General features: G+C 43.5%; 1 protein-coding gene across 1 annotated transcript in view; it reads left to right on the forward strand.

The window, feature by feature from the left end:
• Positions 1-905: 905 nt before the first annotated feature.
• Positions 906-17,573, forward strand: part of ERLEC1 (endoplasmic reticulum lectin 1) — a 275,135-nt gene continuing 258,467 nt past the window's right edge. The window contains exons 1-2 of the mRNA XM_078649476.1: positions 906-1,148; positions 14,999-15,103. Coding sequence (XP_078505602.1) covers positions 1,017-1,148; positions 14,999-15,103 — 237 coding nt within the window. The 5' untranslated portion in view covers positions 906-1,016. The remainder of the gene's footprint in view (positions 1,149-14,998; positions 15,104-17,573) is intronic.

A 17,573-nucleotide genomic window follows, 5' to 3' on the forward strand; every position in this document is an offset into this window, starting at 1 on the left:
AATTACAATAACTTTTATTTAAGTATTAATTATTTACAAAAAAATCAAAAGCCATTGTTATTTGTAATATCAATACATCTAAGTCACGTAAATACAATACATATTGCATTACAAATGCTATAGGTGTCACAGTTGCGAAAGTTATTACTACTGGCAATGTAAATGACAAAGCTATTAATTTCACTATTTTCAAAACCAACACATAAATATAAAAATTGCCATTTACAATACCCATAGCTCAAACTTTCCTAATGCGAGGCCTATTGCATTGCAAATGCTTGTTGAGTTTAGAGTGTATCTGTTCCGTATCTTTTATGTAATTCATGTACTCAGAAGTCCTTATGTAATGTAACTGGTTCTGTTGTAAAGCACGCCGACACCTTCGGATAAAATACACCTATATAAAACGCATAAATAAATACATTTAGAGCATTATCTGTTTTCGCCATTTTTGGGGTTCTTGCGGTGCTTGTTCAGCCCGACCTTCAGGGTCCTGCTGTTGCTCTCACGGGTGTTCTGGGGCCTCGACGGATCACTGAACTGGTACTGGCCGTAGGTAGATTGCCGGGTGGCGGGGGTGAGCGAAGGCGGCGTGCTGGACCCCGGAACTGTTCTCGCACTGGAAGCCAACTACGTCCCAATCCTTATGTCTTTACAAATTTAGAATGACCCTGAATTGTAAAATACGTTTTCCCGTCAACACAATTGCAGATAAACGTAAACGTTATTTAGTCACTATGTGTTCCCTTTCTCCATTCACGTGTTGCTTGATTCGCGCAATTCCACGTCCCGCTCCTCAGAACTACTGGACCGGAAACAACGCACCTGCGACACGGAAGAGACGTGGCGCGTTGAGCTGACGCCAGGCGGACGCCTTGTGATTGGGTGATAGTACAGCGAGGGCCCGCCCTCTTGCTGCTCGGCTTTACCGGGTGTGTCATCAGCTGTACGAAGATGCTGTCCTGGCAGGGCAGGTAGCGCCGGTCGCAGCCCCTTGTAAACTTGGCGTTGGCAGGATGAGGACGAGGCGCCGACTTGCGGCGGGGCCGCTGCTGCTGCTCTGCGGACTCTTGCGCACCGGCGCCCTGCCTTCCATTAGCGATGACATCCCGTTCCGCCTCAAGTGGCCGGGCAGCGAGTTTACCCTGGTAGGTCTCGCTTGTGTGGGTCTCCAAGCCTCACCCCATATAGGCACCGCTGTCTGCTGCCCTGTGCTGTAGATTTTAAGTGAAAGCATCCATGGTCTGCACTAATACTTTATTAAAAGCAGGAGCTGTACATAATTCTCTAGTGATTGGCGCTTTTGAGAGAGCTCAGTCTTAAACACGTTTTACTCAAGTGATTTAGTGACAGAGGAGTGCAGATCCTTCTATACGCTGAAGTAACCTTGACATTAAGTTGTATGTCGGAGAACACCCTCGTTATAGGGTTTGACAGGCTGGCAGTCGGATCATTGAGTGTGTTTTACGTGTTGGTCTCCCACAAAACAGTGCACAGTGCATGGCTGCACCCCCCCCCCCCCCTTCATGGACTTTCCTAGCCTTTTCTTATGAGGACACCGGCAGTAGATGGTTTTAATCTGCAATCAATAAACCATTTTTTGTTCTAGTCCATACTATACTTTGTTGTAGCCTGCAGTTTGTTGCTTGGGTTTTTGTCTATACACAATGGCTGTAGTTTGAACTATGCAATGTGAAAAGGTATGTACAGAAAGATGAGAGTGTAAGAAGATATGAAACTTAAAATACTAGCGAAAGAACCGTCTGTTAATGAACTTAAGTGTGTGCACATGAAAGCAAACACATTGGCAGCGTTAGATTTTATACCATGGCATTTGGTTTTGACTTCAGAAGCAGGAATTAACCTTAATCTCATATGTTTATGCATATGCAATCGATCTTCGTTCATAACGACGGTAGTATTGTCATTTTTACAACAACAACATTTTTTTTCATAAGTGTAGAATGTGGTGTTATCAGTACCATAACTGTAGACCTGTAGATCTCCATTAGTCAAATATGTTTTAAAAATGTCACGCATGTTGTTTCTGCTTCAAATATTTTAGCACATTGAGCAGAACATCAAAAAAGGCCCTTTACATAACTTTTAGACTCATTTAAAAACAGATTTGAATCTTTTGTGTCGCCGGCTACTTTTATGGATCTGGCAGAAATGATGAATGATCCTAGATTTTTTATTTTTTGCTAAAGTTTCCCTCTAGTCAAACTTTGACTGCAGGTTTTTATCACGCACTGCTAAGGAACTGTGCAGAGCATCTTTCACACTGCTCTTCATTCATCCAGAAAGTTGAACGAAAGTTGTGGAATTCCTATCTCTCAGCGCCCTGGACATATTGTTTGGGGTCAAGGACAGCATATTTCAGTGTTTATTTCAGGCTTCAAAATATCATAAAAATGTTACTGGACCTTCAGGTCTAGTGACTTAAATAATCTACTCAACCTATTTGTAATGCTCTTGACCCATAAACTGGTTTCAAAATGATGTAATCGTGGGCAAATAATTTAATTAATTGAGTCGACGTTTTCTTCAATTTCACACATGAGAGCACCTTCAAATGTGTGAGTCAGCATGTTTGCTGTACAAAAAACCATTTTGTTTGATTTAATAGAGTAAACTTTATTTCAGAATATAATACAAATCTAACCACTTATAGGATACACATGACCCCTGACTTGCTTCTTGGTTCATTAACAGCATTTTCATCAGCATGGGGACAGGAATGTTTCTCAAATCATGTTTAAAAAGTATTACTTTTAATAAATACATAACTAAAGCATGAAGTGGTGGCACAATGTCATTTAAAATCAGCAGATTTTACATTGTAATGGCCACAAACCTTCCCACTGACTTGGCTTTACTGATCCAACTCTTTAGTGTACAAACAATGTTTTGAAATAGGGTTTCTGCAAATATGTATCATTTGCACATCACCAAGTAAAGTGTTCTGGTTTGTTTTGCACCTATTTAACTCTTTGTTTGCATCAATCTTCTTAATTACAAAAAAATGTGCTTTTGTAATTTCTGATATATTTGTAATATTAATTTGCAGGCTATTTATTTAACTGGTATGTTAAACAAAAATAATGGACATCTCCAGACTACTCATTTGACAAAAACCTTTAACTCTAGTAAGAGAGAGAAAAATAAACCTCCTTTTCCAAGCAGCAAATAGTTAAGACAGACTGACATTTGACCTCTTTCCTTGAACAGACAGCAAATGTGTCAAGATAAAAACAAGATTTAATGACATCTTTAATGCTCATGCACCTTTAGAATGAATAAAGCACATGTTCCTTTCCCGCTTAAGTTTACTCACCGTATGGGACTAGTATGTGCTATAAATAGCTTGACCTGATAAAATGTTACTCGCAATTGCGAGTGGGCGAGAAGATTTTTCGAGGCCTGTATTTGGTCCACTGGGCAGTTAAGATCGACCTCCCTCCCCTTCACTGCACAGACACCTTTCCACTTTACAGCAGCACGGTATGGATCTGTGAAAGAGGGTTGTCTGCTACTAAGGCAAGATTGATATCCATATGTAGAATGTGTTCATATTTTTTATATATATGATTCACTAATGCAAAAGCCTTTACAAGTCGGGTGATCACTCTGAGGAAATGCATTGAGCTTTGCTTCCATTACTAACAGTAGGGCCAGTGTAAAATGTGTACATATGTTTTTAGAATTTAACACTTTGGAAAGCTTTGTAATGCTCCCTAATTATATGCAGATACACAAAGAGCCTTGACATGAAGGTTGATGTTTGCTTTTAAAGTTAAATGTACTCATACAGGTTTGCACCTTAGACAAAAGTTTAGCTAAACTATTGTCTACTAATAAATACAATTTCACTGAGTCGTTTGGTAAAATGTGTTTGATGCTTGATGTGTTTGACTGAAAAAATTAGTAATAGAGACTCCATGCAAAACGATATTGGGTAACATGAAAATAAATTGGGACCTCCTTTATTAAAGAAAACCACAAAAGGTTAACCCGCAGGTAGTCCGTTTTTGCATTGGTGCAGATTTACTTATTTCAGAAATACACAAAAATTCAGATGTAGTCCTATAAACTGTTCTCCTAGCAAACCTTGGTAAATTCCTTTTTCGCATGCTCAAATAAACATGCATACATTTGCTCATGGGAAAATGTGCTGAGTGATTGCAAATTCTCTAAGCATGTACGTTTGTGGGCATGCAGAGGCTCACAAGGCATTCTAACACTTGATATACAGCTTCCTGCCTACCACCACTACCTGTTTGAAGATTTCCGGAAAGCTGGCAAAATAAGAGTCTTGGTAGAATCCATAGCTCCTTATAATATGAAACCTTGCACAATCCGAGAGCCTATTATCAGAGCTGATATATAATGATTCACTGGCATAATAGGTCCCCTCAATGCATGGAAATTAAATGGACAAGTGAATTTTATAACCGGACAAGTAGATCTCTGAATATTCCTGTCCCTTGGACAAGTAGATATTTTATACATTTCTACTACCCTGTGAACACCAATGTCTCGCCCTCTAAGAGCTACCCTGGCACTTCAGCTGCATCTTATACGAAGCAGTAAATAATCAAAATTAAGGTTAGTAGTTGATAAAAAACATAAACATACATAAAATCTACAGCATAATCACCAATGCAACACGTATAAAATTGATAAATCTCTACTTCAGGCAATCTAAGCACTGGTGTGACCATTCATAGGTGTGCCAAATCTAAACGTTGTGCATAAAACGATAAAAATTTGGATGTTTTAACTAGTATAGAACCATTGGCTTACCTCTATCATGCATAAGATGCAGGGAGATTGCTACGAGTACATTATAAAACTGGTAGCTAGATATATGATTCAGAGCTGACTAGGATCGTGCAGCCTGTGGAGCGTGCACAATCCACAGGTTGCTGTACAAAGAGGCACAAGCAATGTAATCATTTTTAGGACAAAACTGCTCTTGTCACCTGCTAGAGTTAAGTGCACAACAACATTATATATGATCCTTAATGCAAACTTTACGCAGTTGTGCAAAAGAACATTATCAAGGCAAACAGGACCTTACGCAATTTGTGCAACAAAAGAAATTGTAATTTTAAACCTATTAATAATACTCTCACCAGGTTAGTGTGAGTTTATACACACAATGCTTTGCCAGGTTAGTGTGAGTTTATACACGCAATGCTTTGCCAGGGTGCCTAGTGCAGTGAGATTTATGCAGTTACATTTCATACTTCGTGCAGCTGTACCGAAGGCCAAGTTCAACCTGCTTGATGAAGAAGTGACCGGATTGTGAAAAATACATACTTGTAAATGCACACTTGTAAAACAGTAGAATCTGCTTTCATGGTTTCCCCCCTTTATGTTGGTGTTAGTATGTTTTTTGACTAGTCTGACTGGGATCCTGCTAATCAGGACCCCACTTGTTGTGCTTCCTCCCTAAATTGACAATGGTAAGTACTGTGTCCATCCACAATTGGCTTCTGCTGCACCACTATAAGTCCCAAGTATATGGTACTGAGGTATCCAGGGCATATGTACACCAGGGTCTCCCATGGGCTGCAGCATGTATTGTGCCTCTCATGAGAGACCACTCAAACTGTGACTATAGGTCTTTCATTGCAGCCTGTGTGTATGGGTGCTTGCACTCCTCACAACAGATATGTTTCCTTATATCTTAGGTCACTACACTTAAAACCTGTGTCACCCCTATGGCAGGCCTTTCAGTCCTGAAGGCAGGTTGCTTGGTTACAAATCTTAGGGTTTCCCTGCATGAGCAGGACACCCCTACTAACCCTGGAGTCGATTCTTCAGGCTATGGAAGTGCGGCCAGACATTTTTATACATATAGTGGACATCCGTCATCACCGAAACTGAAGCCCTGTTCTCCGATGGCCGACTGATCTCGTTCGCAGGCTTGGCCGAAGAAAGCGGGCTTCCAGCCGGCCAATTCCTGCTGCACCGGCAGCTGGTGGTGGACTGCAGACTGACCTGGGACCTTGGGGACGGGGAACACGAGACTCACCCAGTGCTGCACACACTACTACATATGGGGGCTGGCAGACACCATATCACATGGATAGAAAAATACATCATGGAACTCACACACGTACCACTGACACGTTACAGATCCGCTGGGAGGAGGACTACGGCCGCAACCTCCATGATGGAGAGTGGCTGACTGCCCTAGAATATCACAAAAAAGTGTCCCGTAACCAAAGATTAAAATATGTCCAGTTTAACGTGCTGCACCACGCTTATCTCACACCGGCGCAGCTTAAAAGCTTTTACCCGACATCCCACTTTGAATGCCCCCACTGTCACATGCCCCCACTGTCACACTCCGGACGCCCCATTTATTCACATGTTTTGGACATGCCCCGTGATACAAACCCTCTGGACGACAGTACACATCACACTACAAACAGTCACAGGCCTAACAGATTTCCACACATGGGAGGCATGCGCTTTAGGCATCTTTTAAGTGCAATAAACGAAAGAAGGTAGAGAACAAATTTGCTCTGCTGGCCGTCCTACTAGCAAAACGTAGTGTGGCAATGCACTGGCACGCAACAGAGGGTCCCCCAATAGCACCATGGTGTGGGGCGGTAAAGAAATGGGCCGCAGCCGAAGAAGATCTTATCCGTCAGGAGGAAGCCCGAGGCATACGAAAGCGTCCTATTTCATTAGAATGGGCGATGCTCCTACATGACTTTAAGCAAACACACTCTGATGGTGCGGAACCCCCGCAAGACACCCAGGTGGCACCAGGACCAAGCACATCCTAATCCGCCCGCACGCTTCCCCGCTCCCCCCCTCCCACACCAGCTCACCTCCGGGAAACACAGCATCGGTCAGGATAGGAAAAAGTGCCTATAGTTAATGGAATAACACAGAGCTCCACTACATTTGCTCCGCCTTACGTGACCCCAAGCCCCTTCCCTCCCCCTCACTCACCGAGTTATGAATCCCCAAGTTCAGTTTAGAATCTGGATTACCATTTACCGACACCCTTTGCAGGGGACTATGGAATAGAGACTATCATACGGGTCGGAGAATTGCGGTACCTTACCAACAACCGCTTCCTCGATGCCTCCCGGCATCTCCAACGGAGATGATAGGGAGGTTACCCTCCATTAATTAACTAATTAATTACTTGATTAAATGCCACACTGCTCTTTGTCACGACAATGTTAATTGTAATACTGCAGCAGATGTGTATGATTAATGTATGACGTGTATAATTATGAAATCCAATAGAAAGGTTTATAAAAAAAAAAATAGTGGACATCGTCATTACACGATGTCTAACTATATATAGTGGCTGTGCCGAACCTGGGCATGTTTGGTATCAAACATGTTGGAATCATACCCCAACACCGTTACCGGTGTTGGTGGTATGATTCCATGCACTGGGGGGCTGGTCCAGGATGCCCCCATTACTCCTGATAACAGCCTTTCAGGGTTGGCCAGAAGCTAGTGCTGCTGCCGACCACAGACATGATCCTGCCCTCCTACTGCTGACCTGAGCTTGAGCAGGGGAAGGCAGAACAATAGGTTTCCTGTCAGAAGGAGGCGTGACCACCTCCCAAACGGAAGTTAGTGTATTAGGCTGGGGTGGGGAAGCTTGCCAGTGCCATCAGACTGCTTTGAAGGCACATTTGGTGTCCTCTTTGCATACTCCAGTTCCGGGAAACCCTTGGCTCTCTCTCTGGCGTGAAATTGGACAAAGGACATGGGAGTATCCTCACCTATGTCCAGCTCCTCCTCTGGGAGGGAACCTTGTGTTGTTCCAACCCATTCTTTATGGTACTTAAGGACTTACCTGTGGGTGGATTCTCAGATTCGCCGTGGTACAAGACTCAAGCCTGAAACCATGTCACGCTTCGACCGTCTGGATACTTGGACTTTCCCTAGAACCGAGACTGCATCAAGGAAGACTCCTGCTGCTCCTGGTGTCAGTGTACTGCAAGTCTTCTTCTTTTTCTGTGCTTCTTCCAGGATCTTCAGCTGACCTATGGGCATCAAGGACACCCAAAGTAATCTTCCTTTGAGTGAAGGAGTCACTCTCCTGCATCAGCTTTTGGGCTCTTGAATACCGCGAACAGGCCCGTTTGCTCAAGAACCGTGCCGTTCTCACATAAATTTAGCTCAAGCCATCGCAAATTCGTCTCTTCACACAGCAAGCACCGATCACCTGTGTAGACGCACCTGTGTGGACTCACCTGTGTGAACAAAAGCACTAGCCTGTCCGTCCCGCTGAGTGGCCTACTCCTCGCTCCACGCTGACCAGCGATGCTCTCCTTACTCCCGGTGATCTTCCAAGTGAACGGGACTCTTGGCACAAAACTTGGGAAGGTAAAACATCAGTGGGACTAATCTGGGACTGTATTCAACCTGCGCTCCATCACAGTCTAGTTGAAACTTAGAATTTGACCTGTTCAAGCATGACCAGATATCCCTGGTTGTTGCTTTATGCTTTTAGGTGCTATTTTATAGTTAAGCCTTTAAAAATTGATAACTCTGGTAGTACTATCGTTTTGGTCTTGTTTTATTTATTACAGTTTGATCTATTCTTCTAACCTGGTATGGGAACTATTTCTGTTGTCTTTTCACTGTTTAACCGTTTCACTAATACTTTTACACATTACCTCTAGGTTAACCCTGACTTTTTCTTGCCAAGCCACCAGGGGGTTGAGCACAGGTTAATTTGGGGTGTGCCTGTGCCTTACCCTGCCTAGGATTGTGGTTGCTGCCTTGTCCAGGGCTAACATTCCATTCAACCAGTAAACCAATTTATAACATGGTGAAATATCAATGGGCTATCAAATCCTCCCCATCACACCTATTATGTGAGCAGGAGTTGAAAAGCGCAAAAGGAGGTGTGGCAAGAAGATGATCTTGATGGTGGCAGCCACCGACCAACATTAAGTTTCTTCTCTATGGAAACTACTTTTTAAGGAAAGGTCCTGAGTATGTTTAAACTGGCAGGGTAGATTGATCAGCGATGATAAAAGTATGCTGTGGAATTTATCCTTTCACGACTTTTACGACACAATACTACTACAATGTTGATAATGAGCTTTCAGGAGAAGTATTGTTTTTTGTGTCTCATGAACTTTAGCAGCTTTTCTGACCTCTGCAGTTGAAAGAACCTTAATTTTGCTTCCCATATCAAAGTGTTTGTTATTTCTAAAGGGCTTTAGTTGCGCTCTGCTGTCGGCATTCAAGTTTTGATGACCGTATGAATAGCAATATATATCTTTTTCATAGCAGTTACAGGAGACCCAATTTGTTTTCAGTTTGTGGTGATGATCATTGAACACCTTTTTACTGTCAACTTTAGCACATTCAGTAAGTATTCGAAGCACACTATCAGGAAGTATTTGACTAGTAACTATCCTCCTTATTCATCTCAATGTCTTGCTCGTTGAAGTGTGCTCCTAGATTTAGGTGTGTTTGCCTGGTTGTGAATACCTTGCCTTACCCTCTAACCATTGCTATGCTTTGGGCAAGGTAGTGGTCGCTATAGTATGTAGAAAATAGCTGCACCATTTGTCCTTGAAAAAACAGAATGTTGCTCAAAGGCACTGCTCTGCCTGTTCTCTCACATGGGTTATACATGAAATGCCAGTGGCATGTAGCTGGTCACCTCTGTGTATCTATTATTGTCTTATATCTGAATGCATTATCATTTTGGTAGCATACACAATGATACATTTGGAAGTTTCAGTTTATGGTTCTAGAAGGTACATTTAGTGTTGTCTTGTGTTGGAGTTGATTGGTGTGTATCCAGTGTTGTTCAGAAACCTTTTGTTCTTTATTCTCATGTTTTCTTGTAGAATATTTAGTTTCATATCTTGCATATTTGCTTGTATATCAAAGTGCTGTTTTTAGATCTGACGCCAGAGGAGTATTTTGTTCACCTTGTGTAGGACTCGAATTATTATTTAATAGACTGTTCTATTTCAAATTTGGTCTGCTTAGCTATTCTCATAGCTATGTACTTTATAAGGGTTTCTAATTTACTCGATTGATTAAATTTTCCCTGTTGCATTTTTTAAATGATTATTGGATGCTGTTGGGTTTTCTGTCTGTTTTAATCATTCTGAAATTAGATTGTTTTATTTTTAAAATCTGTGTACCATTGCTATGAGACGAAGTCATGGAAATAAATATATTTAACTTGAAGTGCAAACAATTGACTTTTAGGTTAATCCTTCCTCTTCCTATGAAGTTCTTCCAAGAAGACTTTTTCAATAAAAGGAACACATTCTGCAGTACAGTGAAAAGGTTACTTAAAGCATCATGTAAATAATTGTTACATTTCCAAAATATGTGCTGTTTTTTTGATGATTAACAATTTTGTGTGCCCCAGACAGACACTTAAAACTGTTGTTCCTTAGAAGTGACACCAGACTAACATAATATAGCATTCAGCTACTTTTGAACATAGTTTGTTCGACCAGCTCCATATGCTGGTTTAATGCTGCCTGATGCCATACACACATTCTCCGCTGCCTCATTTGTTTTTTATTTATAAATTGAAACAGCCTCAAGCCAATATGGCTGTTCGACATCTCTCGAGATGGTAGTTTTTCCAACACTATCCCTGTCCTTCCTTCCTCTTCCCTACCCTTCTACAACCCTAAACAAATTTCTCCTCCCACTTTTTCTTGTGCCTGTTCTTCACTGCTCCTTTTTCTGATACCCCCTCAATTGTTGCTCATCGGCAGTGAGTCTCCTCTCGCATTCTAGGCCATGGCATGGCCTGCCTACATGCCATTCTGTTCCCCTAATAAATTACTATTGTTGTGCTTTGACCGCTTCCTTAAAAAAAAAAATTTGTCAATCTGGAGGCAGACCCCCACTGAAAGAAGGAGTTATGTGTATAGTGTATCTAGGTCTTTTTACTCTCCATTATTGCAGGTGTTCAGCTTTGTAGATGGTTCCCTGGCAAAGCTAACAAGCCTGACGTTATTGTGCTAACACATGCATGCACAAATGCTGTTTGCATTCATTGCCACATTAAAGCACAACCTTTTGGCTTTGTCCGTGCTTTTTTTCATGGGAAAAACGGTGTATTTTAATTGCCATTTTTAAACATTTTTTGGTCCTGTGTAACAGGTAAAAATCAATGCTAGTCAATTCTTCAATTAGCCAGCAATGTTACCGTCATTAGGAGACAGTGAGATGACCAGTTGTGTGTCATCTGCATATGTGATCAAATACAAACCAAAAGAGGCCACAGTGTCGGCAAGTGGATGGACATGTACGCCAAGCATATTGTGGCCTAAAGACCGCCGCAACACCGCCAGGGATCTCTGGGATCTCTGGGATCTCTGATCCCTGGCAGTTGTGGTCGTCTAGACTTGTAATAAGATGGTCGGGCTGCCGGTGCCTGCACTGCCACCGTGGCTATGACAGTCCATCGTACCGGTGAAGTCATAATTAGGCCTTTACTGTTGTCATTGGGAAGAAAGCCAGACTGTGATGAATGAAGAAGATTGTGGCATTCCAAATAAGAGGAAAGTTGCTAGTTTATATATTTTTTCCAATATTTTAACTGGCAACGAAGAAGAGTATTTCAGGCGGGTGTTGTAAGAATAGCTGGAACCAAGGAGGGTTTATTTATTAGTGTAATCACTACTGCGTGTTTCCACGAGCGTGAGACCTGAGCCGAAGAGTTAGACCCTTATATGTCAATCAAAGTGGAACGAATCGTAGGGCATACTTATTAATAACATGTGGAAGGGCAGGGTTTAGGGAAGAACCTGTTCTGACCGAGTTGATGAACACTCCCACATGTTTACATTTTGGTTTATTCACTGTGAGAAGTTGGCCTGGTATATGATGTTCACTATTCTAGTGAGCACCTTGCACCAGTCTAAACAACCCTTATGGTGATGGTTGTAAAGTCAACCTTATAGACCAGCTATCCTAGTGGTAGCATGGACAAAAGCAGTCTTAGGCTTAACTCAAGAGGGCATGTGAAGCCAGCTGTTTTACCATATGCAATCCCTTTAATACCAAATGAAAGGACACCACACAGGTTATATATTTCAAATATATATGTGTTTATTTCTAAATCCATCCTCTGAACTCTTTATGAGGGCAGAGGCACAAGTGCATAACAAGTAACTTAATATAACATACAATAAGTTGCACAAATATGGATAGGTCCTGGTGGCCCGCTAAACCATATACTAAAATAGTGGTATAAGAACCACGTCACGAACAATGGAAAGGCCTAGGGCCTTGGGAATCGCTGGGGCTACACTGGACTAACAGTTGTTAGGGAGCAGGAGGCCCACGGGATGCGTGTGCAGTGTCTAATTGCGCATGCGTGCACACATAGAAGTCAATGGGTGCGTAAAGTTACAAAGTTAAAGAATTAGGAGTCTTCCGACTGGACTAGAAGCTAACCACTTGAAACTAGGACACTAGGAGAGTTAATCTTCACAGGAGCACCGCAGTACTTGCGTTACCTCACCCACAGGAAGCGGGGGCATAGGTCCCAAAGTGTGTCGGGTTTCGTCGTGGAGTTCTATGGAGCCTTGGAGAAAAGATGCTGCAGGCGACCAGGAGAGAAGAGTCCGGTTGGATCCAAGGGTGGATAGAGGATGAAGAGTACCTGGAAGCAGAGGGGACAGTGTCTGGGTCACTAGCCAGTGACCAGGAAGGAACCAGGAAGGAACCAGATGATGCCGAGAAGCAATCAGGTGATGTCGTGAAGCTTGTCTCTGCAGCCACGTGGACCAGGAGGTGTCGACGACGACCAGGAGCGGGATACGGACCGTCCCACGAAGGGTCTCGCTGTCGGCGGTGTCGGTTCTCGATTCGGCGTCAACAGGCCTTGGCAAATACAACCCACGCAGGAATCGAAGATGGCTTCTTACTCAGGCCAGCAAGGACTGAGGGGCTCCTCCTTCGCAGGGAAGCAAGGGTCAGTCTGGAGCAACCAGACCAGCGGTGTAGATTTCGGGTTTCGTCGTCACAGAGGCCACTAGCCAACGGGCAAGTGACCGGACAGACGCGTCGAGCAGGAAAACGCAAAAGGGCCCCACGCAGCACTCGGTGAGTGTGGAGAGGTGATCTTCGGTGCAGGTGGTGCTCAGGGCTGGGGCTTCTCAATCCCCAATGCTCAACTTCGAGGGTGCCTCAGAAGTTGCACGGAAAGCAATTCGCTGGCTTTCCAAGATGGCCGGTCCCACGTCTCTCGTCGCCTCCACGGGTCTCCGCTTTGCTGTGGCTGTGGATCGGGCTGTTGGATGTCTGGAAGTCCGGGTCTTGTCAGGCTCTGTGTTCGAGCTCCGGCGGGAGCAACGACAGAGCAAACCGTTGAGCGCTTGAAGGTGCCTGCTTGCACAGGGCGGTCACTCCTTGACCACAAGGGAGATTCTTAAGTCTTCTACGTCGAGTAGGATGTCGAAGGCCCAGAGTTTCGTATCAGCGTTTCAGTCAGGATATATCTAAAGTCTTGGGACTCAGCTCCTACCTATATACCAAATCTAGGGGCTGGATTACCTGCTAGGTCCCTCCTATGGGTGGGACCCAGGAAGGGGGTGGTTACACCCCTTTCCCTTTGTCCAGTTTCGCGCCAGAGCTGGGGCTGGAGTGCCCCAGCACCGGTGTGAACTGGACTATGCATGGGACACCTTGTGTGCCCCAGGCAGCGTCTCCTTTCATTCAGCCCTCCCTGCCCCAATACACTATAGCTTGTCTGGGGTGGTGCTAGCACCTCCCTGTGACAGGAAACCTATTGTCCAAGCCTCCCTCGCTGGAAGGACTCCCAGCAGCAGGAGGTCAGACTTGTGTCTGTGGCAGCAGCATCCATTTTGTGACGCTGAGGCTCTGGTTAACCTTAACCGGGATTAATGGAAGTAACATGTCTTCTCCCTCTAGAAGGGTGGAATGCTACCGCCGTCGCCAGAACTGGCGAGGGGGTAGTATTCCAAAGCGTATGACACCTTACACGACATGGTTTGATAAAGCCAAACCAAAGATAGCATTTAACCGCGAGGTTCATAATGCACCTAAGAGTATATGGTATGGCATTATCCTTGAACAGCTATAAGGACATGGTTCCGAAAGCTGTAGACAGGCTCAGCTCATGCTAGAGCACCATCTCACATAAAACCAAGCACTCTGCCTTCAGGATTGTTAAGGCCTGCCATAGGAGTGACTTATAGGTGTATATGTGTCTAGATATAAGGTTAGACATAGGAATACTATATCTAAGCAAGGGGTGATTACACAACCTTGCCCCAGCTGAGTGATCAGCCAGTTGTGTCAGTTTGGATGGCCAGCCAGGGGTGGCAAAAGATATGCTGCAGCCCCTGGTAGGCCTTGGATGCACCTATGCCCTGGGTACCTATAGTACACTATACAGGGGCTCATAAGGTGACCCAATCCAATTAGGTATGTACCTAAGGTACATGGAGTCCATTTTATAGAGAGAGCAGATAGCCTGGGGCCCTGATTAGCAGGATCCCAGGCCAACTAAGTCAAAAACCAGCTAAACACAAGGCAAAAAATCTGGGGTAACCATAGTCATTCACCAGCTATGTTTTACTTATACTCACAAATATACTCCTTTCAAGAACAGAAGATAGTGTTGGTAGGATGGCAATACATCCCTAATTAAATAGAATGTGGTGCATGGTGTTCCCTCAAAGCCAAAACATTTACTCCTGAATAAAAGTAGTTTTGTATTATGTTTTTATGTGTAGATGTATCCAAATGCTACATGCGTAAGCGTGTGTCCTCCATGAAATCCGACTACTGTAGTTTTATAGAAGTACTCCTGGAATTCTTTGAGAATAAAAAATAAAGCTAAAAATCGCCTCCAGAGAGAACAGTAATTCTTGGAGCTAGTTCCCTTATGTTTCACCTACCCTTTGTGAATCGGTCTCTATTTAGACAACAAAAATTAAAAACATTTTTTTTTTAACTTCCAGTATCTTTCTTCTTGTTTTAGCTTACGCCTGGTGATCTTTACAAAGAGGACAATTACATCATTATGACAACGGCAGACAAAGAAAAATATAGATGCCTGCTTCCAGCAGGCTCCTCTGGAGACGAGGTATGTATGTTCTGGCAAATATCCTTTGGATTACTTAATAGAGAGCACATCTTCCATTACTCCCTGAACCTCTGAAAATAAGGTTCAAGTAGTGGACCTTATGATGCATGAAGTTCTTTGTGTTGGGCAGCACCATGCTTGTCACTGATTTTGCAGTTTGTGGTACGGAGGTTTCCAAGGCATTATAAGATATGGGTAAAATGAATGTTTCCATTTACTACGGTTTTGTGTACTGAAAAGGTGGCCAAGATCGTTGTGATTTAAATGTGTGCTGGCTTTCTAAGCCATATGCCATATGTCACACTGTCCCTTTTATTGTCTTATTACTTCTTAATCCATTGCTGTCAGAGGGCTGGTCTTCTCTCTGTGAAGTCAAAGCAGGATAGAAGTTCCTTGTCCGATGGCTATTTTACACATAGTGCTCCGATTTGAGGAGGTCCCTTCAGATTTAGATTTGAGATCTATACACGTCCTTGCAGTTGAACTTGTTTGTGGGCTACTGTGAAATAACGGCTCTGACTGTATCACACAGTGAGAGTTTTACAGTGTGTCGGTTTCTCAAAGACCCCCCCTGGCCCATCTTTGAATGTTTTGAATTGGTTTAGTAGTACTCTCTTTTGTGCTCCTTGGAATGCTGACTGGAAGGTCCCTTCTGCAGTTATTGTAATCTGTCAGAATAAAATTAAACTGGCTATTCAGCCAACAGATTATGAACTCTGTACCATGAAATTGCCTTACGATAGCAGGTTGGCTCCATGACTTAAATCGTCCTAATTGATTGTGCGCAGCCTGCAGTTTGCAAGCCAGAATACTGGTAGGACAGTCTTAGCTCTCCATCTTCCAATTGTGGTAAATGTATTGGCACTAAACTGGGCAGTGGTTACGTCTGAAATGTGCCAGAAAACTGCAAAAGGGTGCTATCGAGTATGTTATATAGAAAACAAGTTAGTTTTGTTTTTAAGACACAAAAGGGTGACAGATTGGATAACTTGAAAATTTTGAGTGCAGTACTATGCAGATGCACCAAATTCCATCTGTTATTTTGCAAACCAAGATTAAGACGTATTTTAAATGGGTAGCACGTGCTAACTCATCGGTGTGCTTCTCCATCCCTTCCATGTGTGCTTTTAATGTGCATGGATTCTGCATGGGTGGTTTTTGAGGTGGCTCAGATTGTACATCATGGAGCAAAAGTACCTGACTTGGGTTTTGGTGATCTACTCGAGAAGTTGTAAGAGACTGCTTTGTGAGATTTAAATTGAGACCTCTCTTAATTTCCTTCTAATTTTGAAGATGACTTTGTTTTCACTCAATAAAACATTGTTTTTCAAAATAGAATTAGATCTGTCTTATCCTTGGCACATAAGGACAGACGCATGTGGATTTTACAAAAATATATTTTTATTAACATTTGATGGAAATACAAACCATATTGGGTCAAGCCATTCTTCCATGGTGACAATACAGTAACAGTGAGGCAAATTGGAGGTCTACAGTGGTCAAAAGGATACACATTTAGCAATCAATTTTTAAGCAAACCAGGATTTATTCCTAGCAGAGTCTTAAACCCCCCCTTTCTGCTTTAAATCCTGCCAGAGTTTACAGGCGTTATCCCATGAATGTGTAATCTTTAGTTTCCCCAATGCCCGAACTCGAGGCTTACAGATCCTAGCGCAGGTATCCCATATGACTCAGTCAGGAATAAGGAAAAGGAGAAGAACTGGGAGATTAACGAATTTGATACTAATCAACAGTCATTCATGCACAGTGCTCCATTAGTCTCCTAGGAGGGGTTGTGTTGTATGGGATAGACAGAACCAGACTTGTATCAGTCTGTCCACTCCAGCCTGTGTACAGTACACTCACCGGGGGCAAGTTGTGGCCTCTCCTGAGGTCTGTGGTGAATTTTCATTCCAGTCCTTTCGAGGAGCCCAGTTCAGACATCACCTTAATTCCCACATGGAGTAATGTGGCATGACAGTCGGCCAGTTTTATTTTTATGGGGATCGTTTGTGCTTCCAGGCAACTTTCGCACCGCACTGGTTGCAGCAGATTGCCTGCCGAGGAGCCAGGGAACAGCATGACAAGGTCTGTACTAACCTCCAAGTTAGATTAGATCGTCTGCTGATTGTGGGGTCATGTTAGGGAGGACCTCCTCTTCCGTAACTGATCCTTCTGACGCGGGCGACTGTCTCTCCAATGGTGAGCCCAATTCTGAAGCCGCCACTGACTGCACTGTGATTTCTGTTGTCTCCTGGAGGGCTGCTGCTTGCTCCAGTGCTAATTGGGTCGCTGGTTGGCTTTGTCAGGGCGCCCCTGCTTCCGGCCGTATGCAGCCTTTTTCTGGGTTTTCGCTTGGTGTCCTCTTCGACTGGCGAGGGCCCAGGCGGAGTCATTCCCGTTTTATAGGCATCCAGCCATTCCCATTTGGCAGTTATGACAGAACTGGGATGTGCCATCTGACCGAATC

Source organism: Lissotriton helveticus, chromosome 6 (assembly GCF_964261635.1).
Source record: "Lissotriton helveticus chromosome 6, aLisHel1.1, whole genome shotgun sequence".
NCBI classification, from domain to species: Eukaryota; Metazoa; Chordata; class Amphibia; order Caudata; family Salamandridae; genus Lissotriton; species Lissotriton helveticus.